This window comes from Bombyx mori, chromosome 11, assembly GCF_030269925.1.
Source record: "Bombyx mori chromosome 11, ASM3026992v2".
NCBI classification, from domain to species: domain Eukaryota; kingdom Metazoa; phylum Arthropoda; class Insecta; order Lepidoptera; family Bombycidae; genus Bombyx; species Bombyx mori.
Genome location: NC_085117.1, coordinates 18319604 through 18338057, shown reverse-complemented (window position 1 = coordinate 18338057; position 18454 = coordinate 18319604). Strand labels below are relative to the sequence as shown.

Sequence of the window (18454 nt, the reverse complement as noted above, 5' to 3'; positions counted from 1 at the left end):
AAATCGATAATTCGATTTTATAGTCCTGGGTGAAATTGGTTGAATATCAAGACGTTTATCATCGTACGATGAATATGAAAATTGAAAAACAAACCAATGTTTCTTTCACTTGTTTTATTACTTTGATTTTGATGTTGAGTTGGGTTCCTTTGCTTAGGAATCCTCGGTGGAGACCATCTGTCTGGCTGTGGTGACCCTTGTGCCTTATTATGTATTAAAGAGGCGAGCACATCACTGCATTAATCTTTTAGGGATGTGGTTCAATTTTTAAACCTAAAACTGAAACTGCATACGTCAACTCCTAACACGATTTTCAGTTAATGAGATTTGAATTAATTTCGGTTAAAGGCTACTTTGCGTTTGACAGCAATCTTAATAATATTATTATTCGGGGCCCACAAATGTTGTTTGGCCTTGGTTCAGTTTAGCTGAATCAACTCCGATCATTTCAACGGTAGGCGTAGAGAAAATTGTGCCCTTGTGTTTGTTTCATTTACAATATACGAAGATACCCGATGATCGGTTGTGTGTATTAGAAATTACACACTCAATTTTTTTCAATATAAATAATTATTCGTTGGGCGTACATATTGTACGTCACCCCCCCTCCCCCTATTTCTACCGCGAGGCTGTTGTGAGTTGCGTATTGAAGGACGGAACAGTTGTTATAATAATAATAATCATTTATTTCAGACCATATTTAGCTCATATACCATATCGACGCTTGAAAGGCAAACGTGACTAAGCGACAATGCGTGAACTTTACAGTAGACTAATTTAAAGTTGAAATACCTGAAAAAAATTCTATTTTAACGAATCTAGCTGTAGGATTGAAATTATTTTATTAGACCTAGAAATAATTTTTTTTTGCGCATCGAATATGGTATTGCTTATCATTTATATACATAGCAGTTATTGTCGCTTAGTCACGTTTGCCTTTCAAGCGTCGATATGTATACCATACTAACGAGAACGCATGTCTCATTGGGGGTAGCGGCAGTGGAGTCTGTGAGCTTCGATTTCCTTATGTTCGTGGTTGGAAGAACTTCATAAAGCAAAAAAAAGTGCTCGTGCAAGTTGGTGCACGTGAAAGAAGTGAAACTTCTTTTGCGGTGTATAATATTGTGGTTTTCTTCATTTTTCATCCTCAAATTTCTCTTGTAATAGGCAATGCTGTGTATCAGAGAAACGACTTAACTCGCTTTGTTCTTTCCCTATCTCCACGGTCGAGTGGTTCGCGAGACGCTCTGTCTATTTTCTCACTCTCGCTTTTCCTAAATTGTATATTTTCTCTCTAGCCGTAACGAATCTGTTGCGAGCTAAATTTTACTATCAACGCGCCTAAAAGAAGTTTCGCTTCAAAATGAGCGGAGTTAAATTAAAGACAGCTAATGTTTCGGCGTGACAAATCTATTAGATCTGCTTTAATAACGTGTCTGTGGAGGGTAGTCATCATACAACACAAGGTATTTGACAGGGACTTTTTGGCGGGAACGCGAGGAGTGAAGTTGTGTGATTTGTTTTATTTTGTCTATTTAGTGTTTCTTCGGGTTTAAATGTGTAATAACGGTGGTTTATTAACCGTTTAATATCCGTGACAGTGCACAAATGTGGGAAAATGAAACAAAGCCGCTGGACGTAACTTCTCGGGATCCTCCAAAAAGTCCACTGAAAAAATCTTAGTAAATGACCACCATATTACTGAGATTAGATTTCATCTCATATCATCTCATTTAATTTCATTCCAGTTGATTAATGTCTCAAATTAATCATTTTCATTTCATTTCACTCCATGATATCATTTTTCATAAAATTAAGAATGTACATTAAAATAAGACATGACTTAAAGGTCTCAGTAACCAGGTCATAAAATCTCTTAAAAAAAAAAAGGTATTTGACAGATGTCTGAATCTCGCTTGGAACACGCTTACGACATTTTAAAGATAAGCTTGCATAATATACAAGTTCCGAACAACAACATTGGGACCATCGGTGTATCGAGCAATATCACCCGCTCGGTGGAAGATCTTCCCTTTGTCGTGTACCTACAATCTCGTTACGGAGCACACAAATTTCAATTTAACTTCAAGTACAGCAGACTCACCTCCCGCAGCAGCCCGAAGAGCATGTCGGTGGACAGTGAGCGCTCGTGAGCCTCGTCCATGATGATGGCGGAGTAGTTGTCCAGGTCCGGCTCCCGGAGCCCCTCGCGGAGCAGGATGCCGTCCGTCATGTACTTGATGACCGTGCTCGGGGATGTGCAGTCTTCGAACCGTATGGCGTACCCGACCTCGTCACCTGATCGACGTATTTTCAACACGCTCTTATTAGTTTGGTCTGTATGTAATGATGTATGTAATGTACCTATTCTAGTAACATCGAAGGGCTGTAGTAGATTCGTCGAGCGAGTAGCAAAACTCACGGGGCTCAAATTTGACGACGTTGCTAATACTACCGGATCGGAAACGCGACCCACTGAGAAGAACGCCGAGAAACTCAGTGGGCTGTGTCTGAGGGTTAATTTACTCGCCGAGCGACGGGTTCGACGAGAACGATGACCGGTGCTTGAGGTACCTAAAAGCACTGTTAGTGGATCGGGAGGATACGAAATTAGGTTTTTTTTATTGCTTATTGGGGAGGACGAGCTCACAGCCCACCTGGTGTTAAGTGGTAACTGGAGCCCATAGCCATTTACAACGTAAATGCGCCACCCACCTTGAGATATAAGTTCTAAGGTCTCAAGTATAGTTACAACGGCTACCCACACTTCGAACCGAAACGCATCACTGCTTCACGGCAGAAACAGGTAGGGCGGTGGTACCTACCCGCGCGGACTCACAAGAGGTCCTACCAGGTTGTGTATGACGTGCGTGCTCACCGAGGCGCGTGTGCATCTCGTCGGAGACCCGCTTGGCGACGGACATGGCGGCGACGCGGCGCGGCTGCGTGCACCCGATCATGCCGAGCCGGCTGAACCCCTCCTCGTGCAGGTACTGGGTGAGCTGCGTGGTCTTGCCGCTGCCAGTCTCGCCTGCCGGGGACGATTTATATTATTCAACGGCCGTCTGGTGTAGTGGTAAGTGACATGGTTACTACACGAGGGGGTCGCGGGTTCGAATCTCGCCAAGGGGAGATATTTGTATGATAAATATAAATGTATTTTCCAGGGTTATGGATGTATATTAAATATATGTATGTGTATAATAAAAATCTTACATTTATTTCCGTTATCTAGTACCTGTAACACAAGTTCTTTACGAACTTATCACGGGACCAGTTAACGTGGCGTGATTGTTAGTAAATATTTATTTATTATTATTTATTATATTAATTTATCTTATACTAGCGGCCCGCTCCGGCTCCGCTCGGGTCTTTAACAAAAATTTCAAAGATATTTGACGATGTTTTATTTAAAAAAATAAAAGAAAACTTATTGCGGCATAACTATAATAGTTAGATATACACTGTCGCGACACTTTTTGTAAACAATAATGTGTACTACAAAGTCGTAGTACATTATTTTTTTCTATCACCAATAGTTTTCGCAAGGCACGCGATGTAAAGAATATTTTAGGTTTTTTTTTTACACCTTGGGTTACATTATTGGAGTTTTAGTAAAGATCCCTAACTTTTTTCAAAAAAGATTATTGCCTATGTCACTCAGGCATAGTATAGCTTCCAAACAGGGAAAGAATTTTTGAAATCGGTTCAGTAGTTTCGGAGCCTATTCAATACAAACAAACAAACAAATCTTTCTTCTTTATAATATATAATATTATATATAATATATAATAATATATCTATACTTATACTTAATAGTATGAGTATAGATATATTTTAAATGACAGATAGAAAATTAAATATACATAATATATTTTTTAAATACTTCATTAAAATATTGGACGCTACTCGTTGCTAACGCCCGCGCTGGCCTGTAACAGGTATACTACGCGCGTGTGTTCGAGTGCCACGCATTCACTCTCGCTCGGTCTCTTTCTAGTACGGTAGCGTTAGACGTTTAACGCAACTTCAACTTCAATAAACTTTACTCAAAACTCTGTTTCTAACGTGATATAAACCTGGTCTCCTTTCTGAGCCGATCTGTGTGAACGGACCCTTATTCGAGAAAACCACGGGAACGATTCCAAGAAACCTTTCCTTGTAAATAACCACACATTTACAAAAATCTATTTATCAATTTAATATAACCAATTTAAGTTTAGCTCCCGTTTCAAGCACCTTAACCCCATGTATTATATACGCATCATCATCATCCAATCATCCGTGATTACTAAAATTGTATAGTATTCGCAACATCGAAACTAATTTAATGGCAACAAGAAAGCGAGATTGAGCCGTAACACTGGTAATAATAAAGTTGAATATTGATCCGCCACCGGCGCCCCACCAGCCCGCGTTTTGCTCACCAACTATGATGACGACGTTGTTCTCCCGGATGACCTGCAGCAGCTCCTCGCGGACGGCGAACACGGGCAGGTAGCGCCTCTGTTCCGATATGGACATCTTCTTCACGAAGTCCGACTTCGATTCCGGTTCCTGAGCTTCTGAGAATGAAGGAAAAGTTTTATAAAACAAATACATTGCGCGTCGTGTGGTGGACACAAATACCTACATTGCGCGTCGAGTTGGCGGGCGAAGTCGCGGGCAGCTAATTGGCGTTAAATGTTTCGTTTGTTAACACTAATCATACTAACCCTTACTGGTACCTATTTCTACCATAGCGGGTAGATAACGGTATACGACAAGTATTACTCAAAATACACAAAACAAAACAAAAACAAAAAAACAAAATGTGTGCAATTCACACGTGGTAGAAGTGAAACCTTCCAAAATTAAAATACAATTATCCTAAACGTCTTAAGTATATGTAAAATTTTGTCATTAGTAAATAATTGTAAGGTAGCGCCCTCTGTGAATTGATATTTTAATTTCACGTATAATCCTAAATTAAAATTCACTACAAGAGCTTTCATACACACGTTAGTATTGAAAAATCTCACAGATGGCGCTGTATTAAATAGTATGTATATTTCTGTCTCATTCTTTGCTGGCTTCATCCTACACATTTTTGTATTTGTGTCTCTTACCTGTCGTTTTTTCCGTTGCATCCGGTTTGAAATCACAACGATTCTAAAGAAGTTTTCACTTCAAAAGTAGTATAATAACTGTAGATTAATTGGTAAGAATAAGTCATGAAGATGATACGTGCATTTTCATTGCAAAAGTTCAAAATGGGTCATTCGATACGTTATTATGTTTAGTGTTAATTTTATTATAATGCTTCTGCTAGTAACTAATAGTGATTTATTAGCAGTTTAGCGTCTGTGTACGTAGCGAAAAATGATACAAAATCACTGGATATGGCTTCGCACTTTCCTTCAAAACATCTACACTGGGACATTAGGGTAATCTCGTTTCATTTCATGTCAATAGATTAAAAAATCTATTAAAATAAATCAACTTAACTTCATTCATCATCATTTTATCATGTAAGACGGAATATTTATGGTTCTAATAATTAATGGTTTTTATAAATTCATTAATATTGGTTGGTGGTAACATTGGCGTTGCAAACGCATATTGCCAGATTGAAAAAAGGAAGTAGATTGAAAATTACTTCGTAACGAAAATGAAATGCACACAGCGCGCTTCACGTACATACCTTTATCTAAATGCTCCGCGTATTTGTACGCTTCTCTTGTAGGGCCATCTTCGAGTTCTTCTTTTTCCCTCTGTATTCCCATGATGTTGCCTGTATTAAAAAAGAGACGTTATAATTTTAATGTGTCTAGTAAAGCCGGCGAAGAGAATATTGGCGGGTATCATTTACCTAGTTTGGTTCCCTCTAATTTCCAATGTTTCTTCTGAGCTTTCCGTCTCTCCTTTTGTTCTCGGAATGCTTTCACTAAGGCCGAGCCTTTTCGTGCGTTTACCGCCATATCCGACGTAGGATCTTTTACCTAAAAAGTTTTTTAAAATATTATTAAACAAACTTTCTAATCGATATCACGAAACTAAAACTATAAATTAATCGATTAAATATAAATTAATCATAAGTAATCAGATGTAATCAAGTTTTAGGTATATATTTTATTTTATTTTTGTTGTCAATTCACTGTCGTTGCACCTACAGATCGTTCACCGTAAGTTGTCCCCTGCCGTGATGTTGGCACTATTACTTGTAATTTTTGTCAATCTGTTGTTGTCAGATTGTCTGTTGTGACGTGTGCCGTTAGTTTTTGTGTTAATATTTAATAACCTTCAAATTATTCATGCCAAAGCCATTTAAAAACAGTGCAAGAGAGATTGTGTTGAAGGTTCATGCCTTTTGTGAGAGAGAAAAGGCAAACCAAGCCCCGTTAATTAGACTCGATCAAGTGCGAGCACGAGTCGCCGCAATGACAGGTTAGTAAAATGGGGATACAAGCTTCAGACACAATGCCTTTAGTATGGGTAATAAGAATTTACTGACATATAGAATTAAAATAAAAAAGTACACATCTCAGTGAGTTTAATTTATTTCGATAATATGGTCATTACTTGAGTTTATATAAATATTAAATTTTATAAAAGGATACAAATTTTATGTCTTTATTTCAGGCATGTCTGAGAAAACTATGAGTAGAATAACTAAAGAAGGTGAAGTTGCTGCCTCTACGTCTCAAAAACTCAAATCTCGAGTAGCTAGCAATAATGTCGGCCAAGAAGCTGGTAATATCGTGAAGTTAACTGAAGAAGCTTTTTCATCGATAACTCCTCAGGATTGGCAAAAACAGCGTGAACACGTAAAACATTTAGAAGACAAATTTTATGAACGTGATGGCTGCATGGATAATATTACGGATAAATTCATAATTGAACTAAGAAACGACAGCAGTACAGATTCGGATACGTCAGACGACGCTTATGCAAGTGACAGTCTGGAATCGTTTCTTTCGACCATAATTACTGTCAGTAAAAATGAAATAAATAAATAATTTAAAATTTAAATTGTGTTATAATTTACAAACTTCCTAGTCTGTTAGCTATATATTATCTAGACATATAATAAAAATAAGTCAGGTCGATATCTGTGCTTTGAAGATATTGAAGAAAAACTAATATAGGGGGTCTTTATTAGAGCAACAGAAGCCAAAACAATAATTTTACATTACACACAAGATAATAGGGAGTAAAAGGTACATATATTGTTTGCAACACCGTTAGCAATGCTACCAACTCTCAAGGCAGGGGACATCTTATGCTGAACGGTCTGTATAATTGAGGTGACATCTGCCATGTACTTTTGTCAATTTATCAATGTCTTGTATTGATAATCACTTTGTTGGTGCAACTAAATAAATAAATAAAATCTTATTTACTTATACATATATATTTATATATTTTTTACAATAGTGGCATTGCTCATGTCGATGAGCGACGATGACCACTCACCATTAGGTAAGGCGTAAGGCTGGACTGCCTTCCTGGACAATAATAAAGTGAATACCGGAGTCCCTCGACTTTAAACCATAAATTATGTCAGCCGTGCTTACTAATGAGGTTAAAGAATCGATATTTAAAAAATCTGTGCATACAAACGAAACTGCATTTTTTTATGATTGAAGGATTACTGGTGGCCCGGAGGCCTTTCCAGTTTCACTAGGACAGGTGGGCAAGCAAGGGCTCGGTCAGGAGGGGTGGGATTTGCTAACAGCAGCCCGAGCGCGTCCGAAGGAGATCTAACAACTCAAGAGCAATTGCTTCGCGAATGAATCTACTACCGGATCGGAATCGCGACCCGCTGAGAAGATCCGGCGAGAAACTCAGCGGGCTGATGCATGGGTTAAGATGCATATTTATTTCGCGGCGCGAGTAAGCAGAACGGTGACCCACGCGTGAAGCAGTCCCGTGTTCCGTTTTGAAAGGGGGGCAATGGATACACAATGCTACGAGACTTCGACTTCACGTGACCAAGGACTCTGGTGACCATATCACACCAGATGTACCGACAGCAATACAGACAGTAACTTTACGTGAAGTTTATGCACACGTACCGGTATCACGGGCTCCGGCTGCTTCGTGAATATGATTCTTCCGTCGAGGAATGGAGGCACGATGTTGTGCACCAGCAGGTGGACGCGGTCAACGCTCTCCTGGAACACAGGACACAGAACTTATTGTACAGACTTTTTATGTTTCCCTGTTAGTTTTCTGTTATAGTCTGTGACAAAAATAAATATAATCTGTACTTTACGTTCTTTTTTTAAAATACTCATTTGATTCTCTGTTTAACATAAACCTCTGAATATGACCACGAGACTTTTTGACGGGAACGCGAGGAGTGAAATTGTGTGATTTGTTTTATTTTGTCTAGTTAGTGTTTCTTCAGGTTTAAATGTGTAGTAACTGTGGTTTATTAACTGTTTATTATCTGTGAAAGTGCATAAATGTGGGAAAATTAAACAAAGCCACCGAACGTGACTTTTCGGGATCCTCCAAAAAGTCCACTGAAAAAGCCTCAGCAAACGACCACCATTTTACTGAGATTATATTTCATACCATATCATCTCATCTCATTTCATTTCATTTCATATTATCATTTTTCACAAAAATAAGAATATAATTTTAAATAAGACATGACCTAAAAGGTCTTAGTTACCAGGTCATAAAATCTCCAAAAAAAAAAAGAATACGACCACAATGTGCGGCGGTGCGCTATACAAGGACCTGTCAGTTGCTCACCTCATCCATATCGTTGTTGACGTTGATGGCGTGGACAACCCCGCTCGTCAGCATCCTGTTCCGTTCCCAGAGGTCGTTGTCCTTGTCTATTTGCTGTCTCTGAGCGGACACCTTCCTGTTGCGACGTTTCTCTATTTGTTCCTCCTTGCGCGCCATGTACTCCGCGCTCGTGTTGCCGAACGGATCCGATTCATCGGCTTCACCTGACAAATTATTATTGTTGATTGAATCACTCTTCAGGTGGAAACCTACATGACATATTAGCGTAGTAGACAAATTCTAAGAATATTTACTGAATCAAAAGGAATAAAATCAAATAAAAAAAGAAATATTCAACATAAAGTACATACTTGTTGAACGTCAAAAAGAACTACCGCCAATTCACAAAAACTAGCCTTCGACCTGAGAAGAACTGGCAAGAAACTCAGCGGGCATATCTTTTTTTTAAATATATATATATTTTTTTTATATTCATTTTTATAATGAGTATTATAACGTAACAATTATTGCAATATTGAAATGCCCGGAGCGAGCAACTCATACCCACTTTGTGCAATCTTCTAGATAATCAGAAGGACGATTGAAAAAAATAATATATAAATTTATTCTAGTTCTAAAATTTGCTTGTCAATGTTTTATCCATCGAATCGATGTTTTAATTTTACATATATCAGTCCATTTTTGTGCCAAATTTTTAACTAGCATTAACTTTATGGAAAATATGTTCTACCTTGTCTCTAGATGTCTGTTGGCATTCATGTTGTAAAACAATGTTCATGGGTACAACAACAGTAACAATTTACAACTATGGGTTCTATACTTTTCTCTAATGTTGTTACAAATCACTTGTTTTACAGAAGTTTATGAGTGAGCACCTAATTATTTACATATCTGGACTATAACACTTAAATGTTTTCATTACATTTTTTATACCTTTAGTAGAATGATAAATTAGAGCAATAGTATGCAATTTTTAACAATAAAACTAATCTAATCTAAACTGTAATCTTAAAACTAGACGCAATAAAGGCACAGTTTCAAATGTCCAGTTCCAGAGGACAGATATCTGTCTATCTACTTCTTCATTTTACACAGCTACTACAATTTATATATAATTTTTTTTCTCTAGTATTATAACAATGATCCGCTTTTTTTTTACCAATGCATGCAGTCGGTACCTTAATTGTGTTAGCATTTAGTATGAGACCAATGAATATCTTACCTGTAATGTTCTGTGCTGATGTATAATATGTTGGTACTCAATAAACAAAATATAATAAAATACATTACTACAAAAATTATTACCTTCTCCCATGTTGTACCAATCTCTATCTAATTTCTTTTCTGCTTCTTGCCAATCAGGATCATCTACATCTACTAATCTTCGAGAGCTCGCAAACCTATCAGACACAATTTTAGCACAATCATGAGATAATTATGATTAGTGTATCTATTTATAGTGAATTTAAATAGTTTGTCTTAGTATTTTTTTCAAAAAACCGTATTTACGTAAAAACGTATTTACCACACTTTAGGTAGGCAGCGGTTTGGCTCTGCTCCTGGCATTGCTGAAGTCCATGGGCGACGGTAACCACTCAAAATCAGGCGGGCCGTATGGTCGTCTGCCTACAAGGGCAAAAAAAAAACTTTTTTGGCGGCAACATGAGGAGCGAAGTTGCGTAATTTTGTTTTATTTTGCTCATTTAGTGCTTCTTCAGGTTTCAATGTAATGGTGGTTTATAACCTGTCTGTAGATGTAGCTTCATGGGTTCTTCTTTTTTTTTTCCTACCTATGCTGATAGCCTTGAGAGGCTATTTCAGCTTCACCCTAACGTGTGTAGATGAGCTCACGGGGCTCAAACCGGAGTGTTGCTAACACTGACCCTAGCAAGAGCAGTGCTTCGCAGAATCTACCACCGGATCGGAAACGCGACCCACTGAGAAGATCCGGCGAGAAACTCAGTGGGCTGTGTCTATGGCATCGGGTTCTTCTAAAAAGCCTACTGAACTACTGAAAAAGTTTCAGTAAATAACCACCCCATTCCTGATATTATGTTTCAATCAATAATTTCATTCAAATCAAAATTATTTTGATATTTAATGCTAAAAATTGATTGAATTTTCAGGTTATGAAAGTTACATAAAATCCTAAAAAATGAACATTATTATACCTCAAACAAGAAGCATGTGTAGTATGTTTGTCGGAGATTAATCTTGCTGACAGAATCTTGTCTATAGAGTGATACTAGAAAAAGAGATCAGCCTATTTCTTCTTAACGGTAGAATGATCAACTTACTTATGCGGGGTGGCCCTAGGAGTGTTCTCATACGGTCTGCCTTTATAATCCCGCATTGTTCTATTGCCTCTTTCGCTACGCTGATCATAGTCCCTAGGCAGAGGTGTTGGAAAGTCCCAGCTGGATTTGCGTACTGTAGACCTTGGGTCATCATCATCATCATCCCAGGCAGTCTTTTCTGTTGGCTTTAGAACACTAATACTGAAAGATAAATAATACACGTACAGGCTACTGACATTAATTTGAGTAATAAAGAAAAAAAGATTTAATTGCACAATATTGAATCCATGAGAAATTATAGAGTAGTTGATGTTAAATTTTTTTATTGCTTATATGGGTGGACAAGCTCACGGACTGCCTGGAGTCAATTAGTAGACAGGAGCCCAAAGACATCAACCATGTGAATGCTGTTACCCTTGAGTCATTAATTCAGTGTTTTTTACAGTATAGCGGTTGCCTCACCTTTCAAAGAGAAACACATTACTACTTCGTGGCGGAAATAGGCAGGGTAGCAGTAATAATATATTGAAATATAAATGACCCTACTATTTGGGACAAACTTATTAATTCACTTACCTTGGGGTTTTGGGTTCATCTTTAAATTTAGGATTGTAATAACTTCTTCTTGAACTACTCCTTTCACTATCACGATCTCTTCTATCTCTGTCACTTCTATTTCTATCCTTATCTCTACTGTCCCCATCCCTATCTCGCCTCCTATCTCTATCCTGATTCCTTCTGTAGTCATTGTTCCTTCTATCGCGTCTGTGATAATGACGATAATAATCATCATCATCTTTGGCCTGTGTTTTCTTTTCTTCCTGAGTAGAATTGTGTACACCTTTTTCCTTTACTTGCTTTTCTCTTCTGAAATTAGTAAAAACAGTGAAATGTGTTATGACCCTTATTTTGTGATCACAAAAACTGCAATGTATTAAGTAGATATCAGAAATAATATAATGAAAGAAAAACATTAGATTAAAATATAAAAGCAGTTTTAATTATATAATGAATATGTTTTATTTGTACCCATTACTAAGTTATTTTTCTACTTCACAATCCATTTTTGTACACGACCCGGTCTGTATGGCTGTTTCCGAGTCGTGTAATAATGTTTTCTGCTGTCTGTTTGTGCGCTGGTAGAAGACGGCTGTTTCTTTCGATGGGTTTCGGCTTCTGTAGCGAGGTTTCACAGGTAACTGTCTGGTTCACTGGTAGCTGATTCACTGGTGGTTTTCTGATAACTGTACTATTGGAGAACTGCTGGTAACTGTTTCTGTCTTGCTGATGTTTCTTTGTCGGAGAGCTTCTGAGAACTGTTTCTGTCTTGAAGATCCGCTGAGAACTGTTTCTGTCTGGATGGTCTGTTGAGAACTGTTTCTGTCTTGATGGTCTGTTGAGAACTGTATCTGTCGAAGATCCACTGAGAACTGTTTCTATCTTGCTGATGGTTCTTTGTCGAAGATTCACTGGGAACTGTTTCTATCTTGCTGATGGTTCTTTGTCGAAGATTCACTGGGAACTGTTTCTGCCTATAAATGGCCATCCTTTTATATTTATTTCAGTACCCCATCTCGCGACGCGCTATCGACGCGTCACTTTCGGGGTGGCCCTTGATCTGTATGTTACCGTAGTGAAAGCGCTCCACGAATTGTTCCTATTGGTCTATTCACATTCTCTGATCTGATACACTAACATATGGCATATTAAATAATTTAAGATTATACATTTTTGTTACGTAATTACTTATTAACTATATTATTTCTATTTGTTTGATAAAACCCTATTTCGTCCTGCACATTACTCCCGCCGTGCGAGTCAGTCGCATTCTTCTCGGTGCAGGATGGTCTTCTTCGATGGGCAGGATCAGTAGTTTTCGTACTGGTCTTCGTAGAACTCCACCCTTGGTTCTGAAGTCTACGATGCGCCCCACGTTGTCGGGACCTGGATATGTCGCTATCACTTTTCCCTCGCATGCGTGTATTTCGTGGCTGGCACTTCCACTTTTCATGGCGACGCCTCGGCCATGAGGCTCCCGCCGGTGCTGCAGCTGCTATGTTTACTTCACCCATCGGTTCTGTAGTTTCTGAGCCCGATTCCGTCGGCCAGGGGTCCTCTCGTTGGCGTAGGAATTCTGGCCCTCTGAACCACCTATGTTCGTTGTGGTACGGCATTTTGACGTCTCGGGTCACGTCGTCGTCTAAGTTGTGCTTCGTGGGTAACCATCGCCTCCCGTTTATTGTTGAACTGTCTTCTATAGCTGTCAGGCGTTGGGCGACGTATGGTTTGTACGAGCGTGATCCCGTTCTTGTCCATCCCACCACTATCTTTCTGTCGGTCCAGAAGGTTTTCGAGGTCGGCTTTCTTTCGTGTTTTTGACGAAAGTCTTTAGTTATGTGAACTGCATCTTTTATAGTTTTGAAGTTATCCAAGTAGTCGTCTACGTAGTGTTTATTCTGTGTTGCGGCTGCCGCCTCCGGGTGCGTGGCTACATGTTGCTGGGCGTTCAAGCTCTTTACAGATATCGCTGTGGAAAGAGAACTTGACGCACCGAAGATCAACGAGGTCATTCTGTTTTCTTCTGGGGGCTTGTCATCTCGCTGATCTTTGCACCAGAGATAACGGAGCGCGTCTCTGTCTTCAGGTCTCCATTTTATTTGTATGAACATCTCTTTGATGTCTGCTGTTACTGTTATATTATGCTGTCTGAATCTCATTATCGCTCCTGGCAGTGATTGGAGTACGTCCGGTTCCTTAAGCAGCATATAATTCAAAGCTACCCCTCTTGTTCTGGCGGCGGCGTCGTGGACAACTCGGAGTTTTTCCGGCTTCAGGGGATTCACGACGGCGAAGTGAGGTAGGTACCACGTTCTGTTCTCTGTTTTTGTGTTTGGAGCGGGCTCGGCGTAGCCTTTCGCGACGAGTGCTTCCATCTGTTCTGTGTATTTCTGTTTCAGTTCCGGATTACGATCAAGTTTGTTTTCTATATTTATCAGTCGTTTTAACGAGTTTTTGTAGTTGTCTGGTAGACTGACATTATCTGTTTTCCAGAGCAGAGCAGTTTCGTATCTTCCATCTGTTGTGTGGACTGTATTGCTGTTGAGGATGCGAAGCGCCTGTTCCTCTGGGTCTGTTTTTGGTCTTCTTGGTGTGATGCATAGCGCATCCATAGCGAAATACTGTTTTACCAAATTTTCTATTTTATCATCTTCCTGGGTTTCGCTAGCATGATTTATGTAGTTTATGTGGTGGCCTAGGGTACGAGTGCGACCTCCATGCAATACCCAGCCTAGAGGTGTCAGTGACGCTATTGGCTGATTCCTGTTGCCTCGTCTAACTTTCGAAGCTAGTAACATGTGCCAGTTGTCTTGGCCAATTAGTATTCCAGGTTTCGCGTTCTTGTACGTGATGATGTCACTGATGTCTCGTAGGTGCGAATACTCATCTATCTGTTCCTTTGGTATTTTTTGTGCTGTTACTTGTAGGTCATTAACTGTTCTCGCTTGTATTATTTCTTTTCGACTATTGAGGCCTCTGAGCGTGAGATTGACTCTTCTGGATCTTGTTTCCGTTGATTTTATGTTGTTAATCGCCTGTATGTGTAACGGATCGATTGGTCCTGTTATTCCAGTCTTCTTGCAGATGATTTCGTCTATTAGTGTCACCGTTGATCCATCGTCGAGCAGCGCGTATGTATCAACCGTGCCTATCGGGCCTTGTACTTGGACTGGGATTATTTTCAAATAGGACTGTTTCTGTTTTCCGGTCCAAGCGGAATTAATGTTTTCTGTTGTTTCCTTGTCACTGTTGTCTGTTTTTTCAATTTTTCTGTCGAAGTGTAGCATCTTGTTGTGAGTATATTTGCAATCATTAATGCCACACGTCTTCGGTTTACAGTGGTGGGTTTTATTTCTATACTTGAGACATCGGAAACACAGGTGTTTATTCTTAGCGATATCCCATCTTGTGTTTGAGTCTGCCTTCTTGAATATGTAGCAGTCTGTTGTGGTGTGTTCAGTGTTGCTACATACCGGACATTTAGCTCGTGATGGCTTCTCACTGACTATGTGCACGTTTTGTGTGCGTCTGTTATGTTGTGCGGGCTGCGAGTAGTGCCCCACCTGTTCAGGCTGTGCATAAGGGCTGCACAGTTCGGCTTCTCTTTTCATGAATTTTTCAAATTTAATCAGATCCGGATCCTCCTTCGGTTGTATCGCGGTGAAGTCGTAGTATCGGTAACGTAGTGTTGGTGTGAGTTTTTCTAACATTGTTTTGGTAGTTTCCGGATTATATAAGTAATGTGTGCAATTTAATGCACGAAGCGTAGCTACGGCGTTGGTCACCTTACTGGAGAATATACAAATGTCTCTTGGTGTTTCTGTTAGTCTTGGCAGAGCTCGTAGCGTGTCTAACTCCGTTATGGCTATTGTTTCCGGTCTTCCGAATCGCGCTTCTAGACTTCTTATGACGTCGGACGGATCAGCGTTCGTTATAAGTAATCCGTCAACGGCTTCCTTTGCCCTTCCTTTCAGGTTCCTTCTGAGTCTGTTTATATTTTCTGTTTTTGTAAATGAATTCATCGTCTCGTGATAGGCTGCACGAAAGGATAGCCAGTCTTGGTGATTTCCATTAAAGAATGGCAATTCTGTGTATCTTGGTTCGCGGGCGGCTTTGACGGCGAGTGTTATTGCTGCGGTTAGATCTGAGAAGTCTTGTTTGTCGCAGGCTCCCGCCGGTGTTTCCTTATGTCGGTCGTGATTTTCCATTTTTGTGGGTTGCGTTTCCAACCACGTGCCCACTCTTTCGTCGAGTTCTGACTTACTGTATTCTGATTCGCTGTTTTCGTCATCAGATCCAGCTTCGAGCGTGGCCAATCGGGCGGCTGCTAACTCCACCTGTAGGCGGGCGAGCTCTTCTCTAGCTTTGGCTATCTTCTGTTCTTTTCTGTTTCGCGACCGGTCAGTTTTGACTGTACCGGCGCGCTGTTTTGTTGGCACGTCATTCTGTTTGGCTATATACTGTTTGACGGCCTCTGTTTTTGAGTTCCCAGGTTTCTCTGCGACTTTCATCGTGGCTTCCATGTTGGCTGTTGCGCACGATGATTCTGCTGTGGGGGCTACCAGACTCATGACGGTATTCGCGGTTGTTTCTGTCCACACGCTCTGTATTGTAGCTGTGGTTTCTGAGGGCGGCGATTGTTTAGTTTCGATCCGACCTCTTCCTGTTGACCGCGTTATCGGCATTGTTCCAGTTTCCTTTTTTCAAAATGTATCCTTTACCCGCGGCTCGAAAGAATAATGAAATTGTCTTCGATCCGGCTCGAATGGACCATGAAATGTACACGACCCGGTCTGTAAGGCTGTTTCCGAGTCGTGTAATAATGGTTTTTGCTGTCTGTTTGTGCGCTGGTAGAAGACGGCTGTTTCTTTCGATGGGTTTCGGCTTCTGTAGCGAGGTTTCACAGGTAACTGTCTGGTTCACTGGTAGCTGATTCACTGGTGGTTTTCTGATAACTGTACTATTGGAGAACTGCTGGTAACTGTTTCTGTCTTGCTGATGTTTCTTTGTCGGAGAGCTTCTGAGAACTGTTTCTGTCTTGAAGATCCGCTGAGAACTGTTTCTGTCTGGATGGTCTGTTGAGAACTGTTTCTGTCTTGATGGTCTGTTGAGAACTGTATCTGTCGAAGATCCACTGAGAACTGTTTCTATCTTGCTGATGGTTCTTTGTCGAAGATTCACTGGGAACTGTTTCTATCTTGCTGATGGTTCTTTGTCGAAGATTCACTGGGAACTGTTTCTGCCTATAAATGGCCATCCTTTTATATTTATTTCAGTACCCCATCTCGCGACGCGCTATCGACGCGTCACTTTCGGGGTGGCCCTTGATCTGTATGTTACCGTAGTGAAAGCGCTCCACGAATTGTTCCTATTGGTCTATTCACATTCTCTGATCTGATACACTAACATATGGCATATTAAATAATTTAAGATTATACATTTTTGTTACGTAATTACTTATTAACTATATTATTTCTATTTGTTTGATAAAACCCTATTTCGTCCTGCACAATTTTGTTAGTGATAAAAAAATAAGAATAAACAATACATAATTTCATGCTCTTCATTAATTTATGACTAAGCTCACAGCCTACCTGTGTTTACCAAAAGCCATGCTCATGATAATAATAAACACTGTCGCAACTTGATATAAGACATCAGTCTCAATTGAGTTGTAATACTGTTATCATACATTTCAAATCAAAAAATTGTCCTAGTTTGTTATAATTATTTTGCGGTAATAGGCAAGATGATGTTATGCATCCATGAGTGCTTAAATTACCAAATGAAGAAACCATTAATAAATAAAAGATATACATTCCACAAGACTAAGAAAAGTACTCCTCAACTATGAATTTTAGATATCTTTCTCAATGCGATAACAAACTTGCCTTAACAGCTTGGCTTAACAATTTCTTACTTCCTACTGCATACAAAAAATATTGGTATAGTTAAAAAGCATTAGGGAAATAATTAATTTTTAGTTTGAACTCCCTATCTTGAATCTAAGGTTGACTTGAAAATTCCAGCCAATGCTGAATTCAAGCAAACATTTTTGTAAGCATAAAGTAAGAGTTGGATATCACATCATCTCTACAAGAATTACAAATTGACTTTAATCTAAGAAAAACAACAAAACTAAGAGCATAAAAGTAAGATAATGATTGAAATTAAGAAACATACTTCTGCATCCGCTCAATGAGTCTTTCCCGTGCCTGCTCTGATATACCGCCAGTATAGGTGGGGGTTTCTTCATTGTGCTTTCTGTATTTACGTTCTTTCACCACATTATCCACATTCGTTCCTTCGTCCTCGTTTTCTTCGTTTTGGAACGATATAAGGCGATTCTGCTTACGTTTCGCAGCAGCCAGTTTATCGAGACCCAGTAAGGAAGGCTTGGCAAATTGAAAATCTGCAGGTTTATCCTTTTGTCTTATGATTAAACCACCTGGGGTGTCACCAGAAGTTCCCTCCAAACGATGGACATTTTCTTCGGGATCGGTCATCGTACAATTTGTTTAATGATTCTATAAATTATTTAGCTTAGATGTTTGTGTTTTGTGATTGATTTCACATGAGGTTAATTTACTTTAAAACTTAAAATACAATTTCCCGTTTTTCGTAGGTAATGGAAATGACAGAACGGAATGTTTTGAATGTTTTATTGTGACAGTTGACAGTTAGGACTTGACAGTAGTAGTTCTATTGTTCCAACAAGAAAAGCAAAGTTATCAGAGCGTACAGCCAAATTAGAATATTGATTCTGTTAAAAAGAGAAAAATTATAAAGAGCGAATGGCTGAGGTGAGGATGATTTATTTAAGATCATAATCAATTAAAACGACATTAAATAGA

General features: G+C 39.4%; 2 protein-coding genes and 1 non-coding gene across 4 annotated transcripts in view; 2 read left to right on the top strand and 1 right to left on the bottom strand.

The window, feature by feature from the left end:
- Positions 1-18277, bottom strand: part of LOC101737321 (pre-mRNA-splicing factor ATP-dependent RNA helicase PRP16) — a 111469-nt gene extending 93192 nt beyond the window's left edge. Inside the window, exons 1-11 of one of the 2 annotated variants that reach the window (XM_038014206.2) lie at positions 17784-18277; positions 11619-11909; positions 11043-11243; positions 10051-10145; positions 8746-8948; positions 8058-8156; positions 5852-5981; positions 5684-5773; positions 4428-4565; positions 2879-3031; positions 2105-2298 (exon numbers count right to left, since the gene is read on the bottom strand). In XM_038014206.2, the coding sequence (XP_037870134.1) occupies positions 2105-2298; positions 2879-3031; positions 4428-4565; positions 5684-5773; positions 5852-5981; positions 8058-8156; positions 8746-8948; positions 10051-10145; positions 11043-11243; positions 11619-11909; positions 17784-18106 (1917 nt within the window). In that variant the 5' untranslated portion in view covers positions 18107-18277. The remainder of the gene's footprint in view (positions 1-2104; positions 2299-2878; positions 3032-4427; positions 4566-5683; positions 5774-5851; positions 5982-8057; positions 8157-8745; positions 8949-10050; positions 10146-11042; positions 11244-11618; positions 11910-17783) is intronic. The other variant, XM_038014207.2, reaches the window with a different exon arrangement.
- LOC105842458 (uncharacterized) lies at positions 5976-7011 on the top strand. Its single transcript, XM_012695645.4, has 2 exons — positions 5976-6426; positions 6622-7011. Exons 1-2 carry the CDS (start codon positions 6294-6296, stop codon positions 6996-6998), a joined length of 510 nt encoding a protein of 169 aa, XP_012551099.2. The 5' UTR covers positions 5976-6293; the 3' UTR covers positions 6999-7011.
- On the top strand, positions 12602-12707 carry Mir3330 (microRNA mir-3330). The gene is given in 1 exon segment (NR_107610.1): positions 12602-12707. It is a non-coding gene; the product is annotated as a microRNA mir-3330 (primary transcript).
- Positions 18278-18454: the final 177 nt, after the last annotated feature.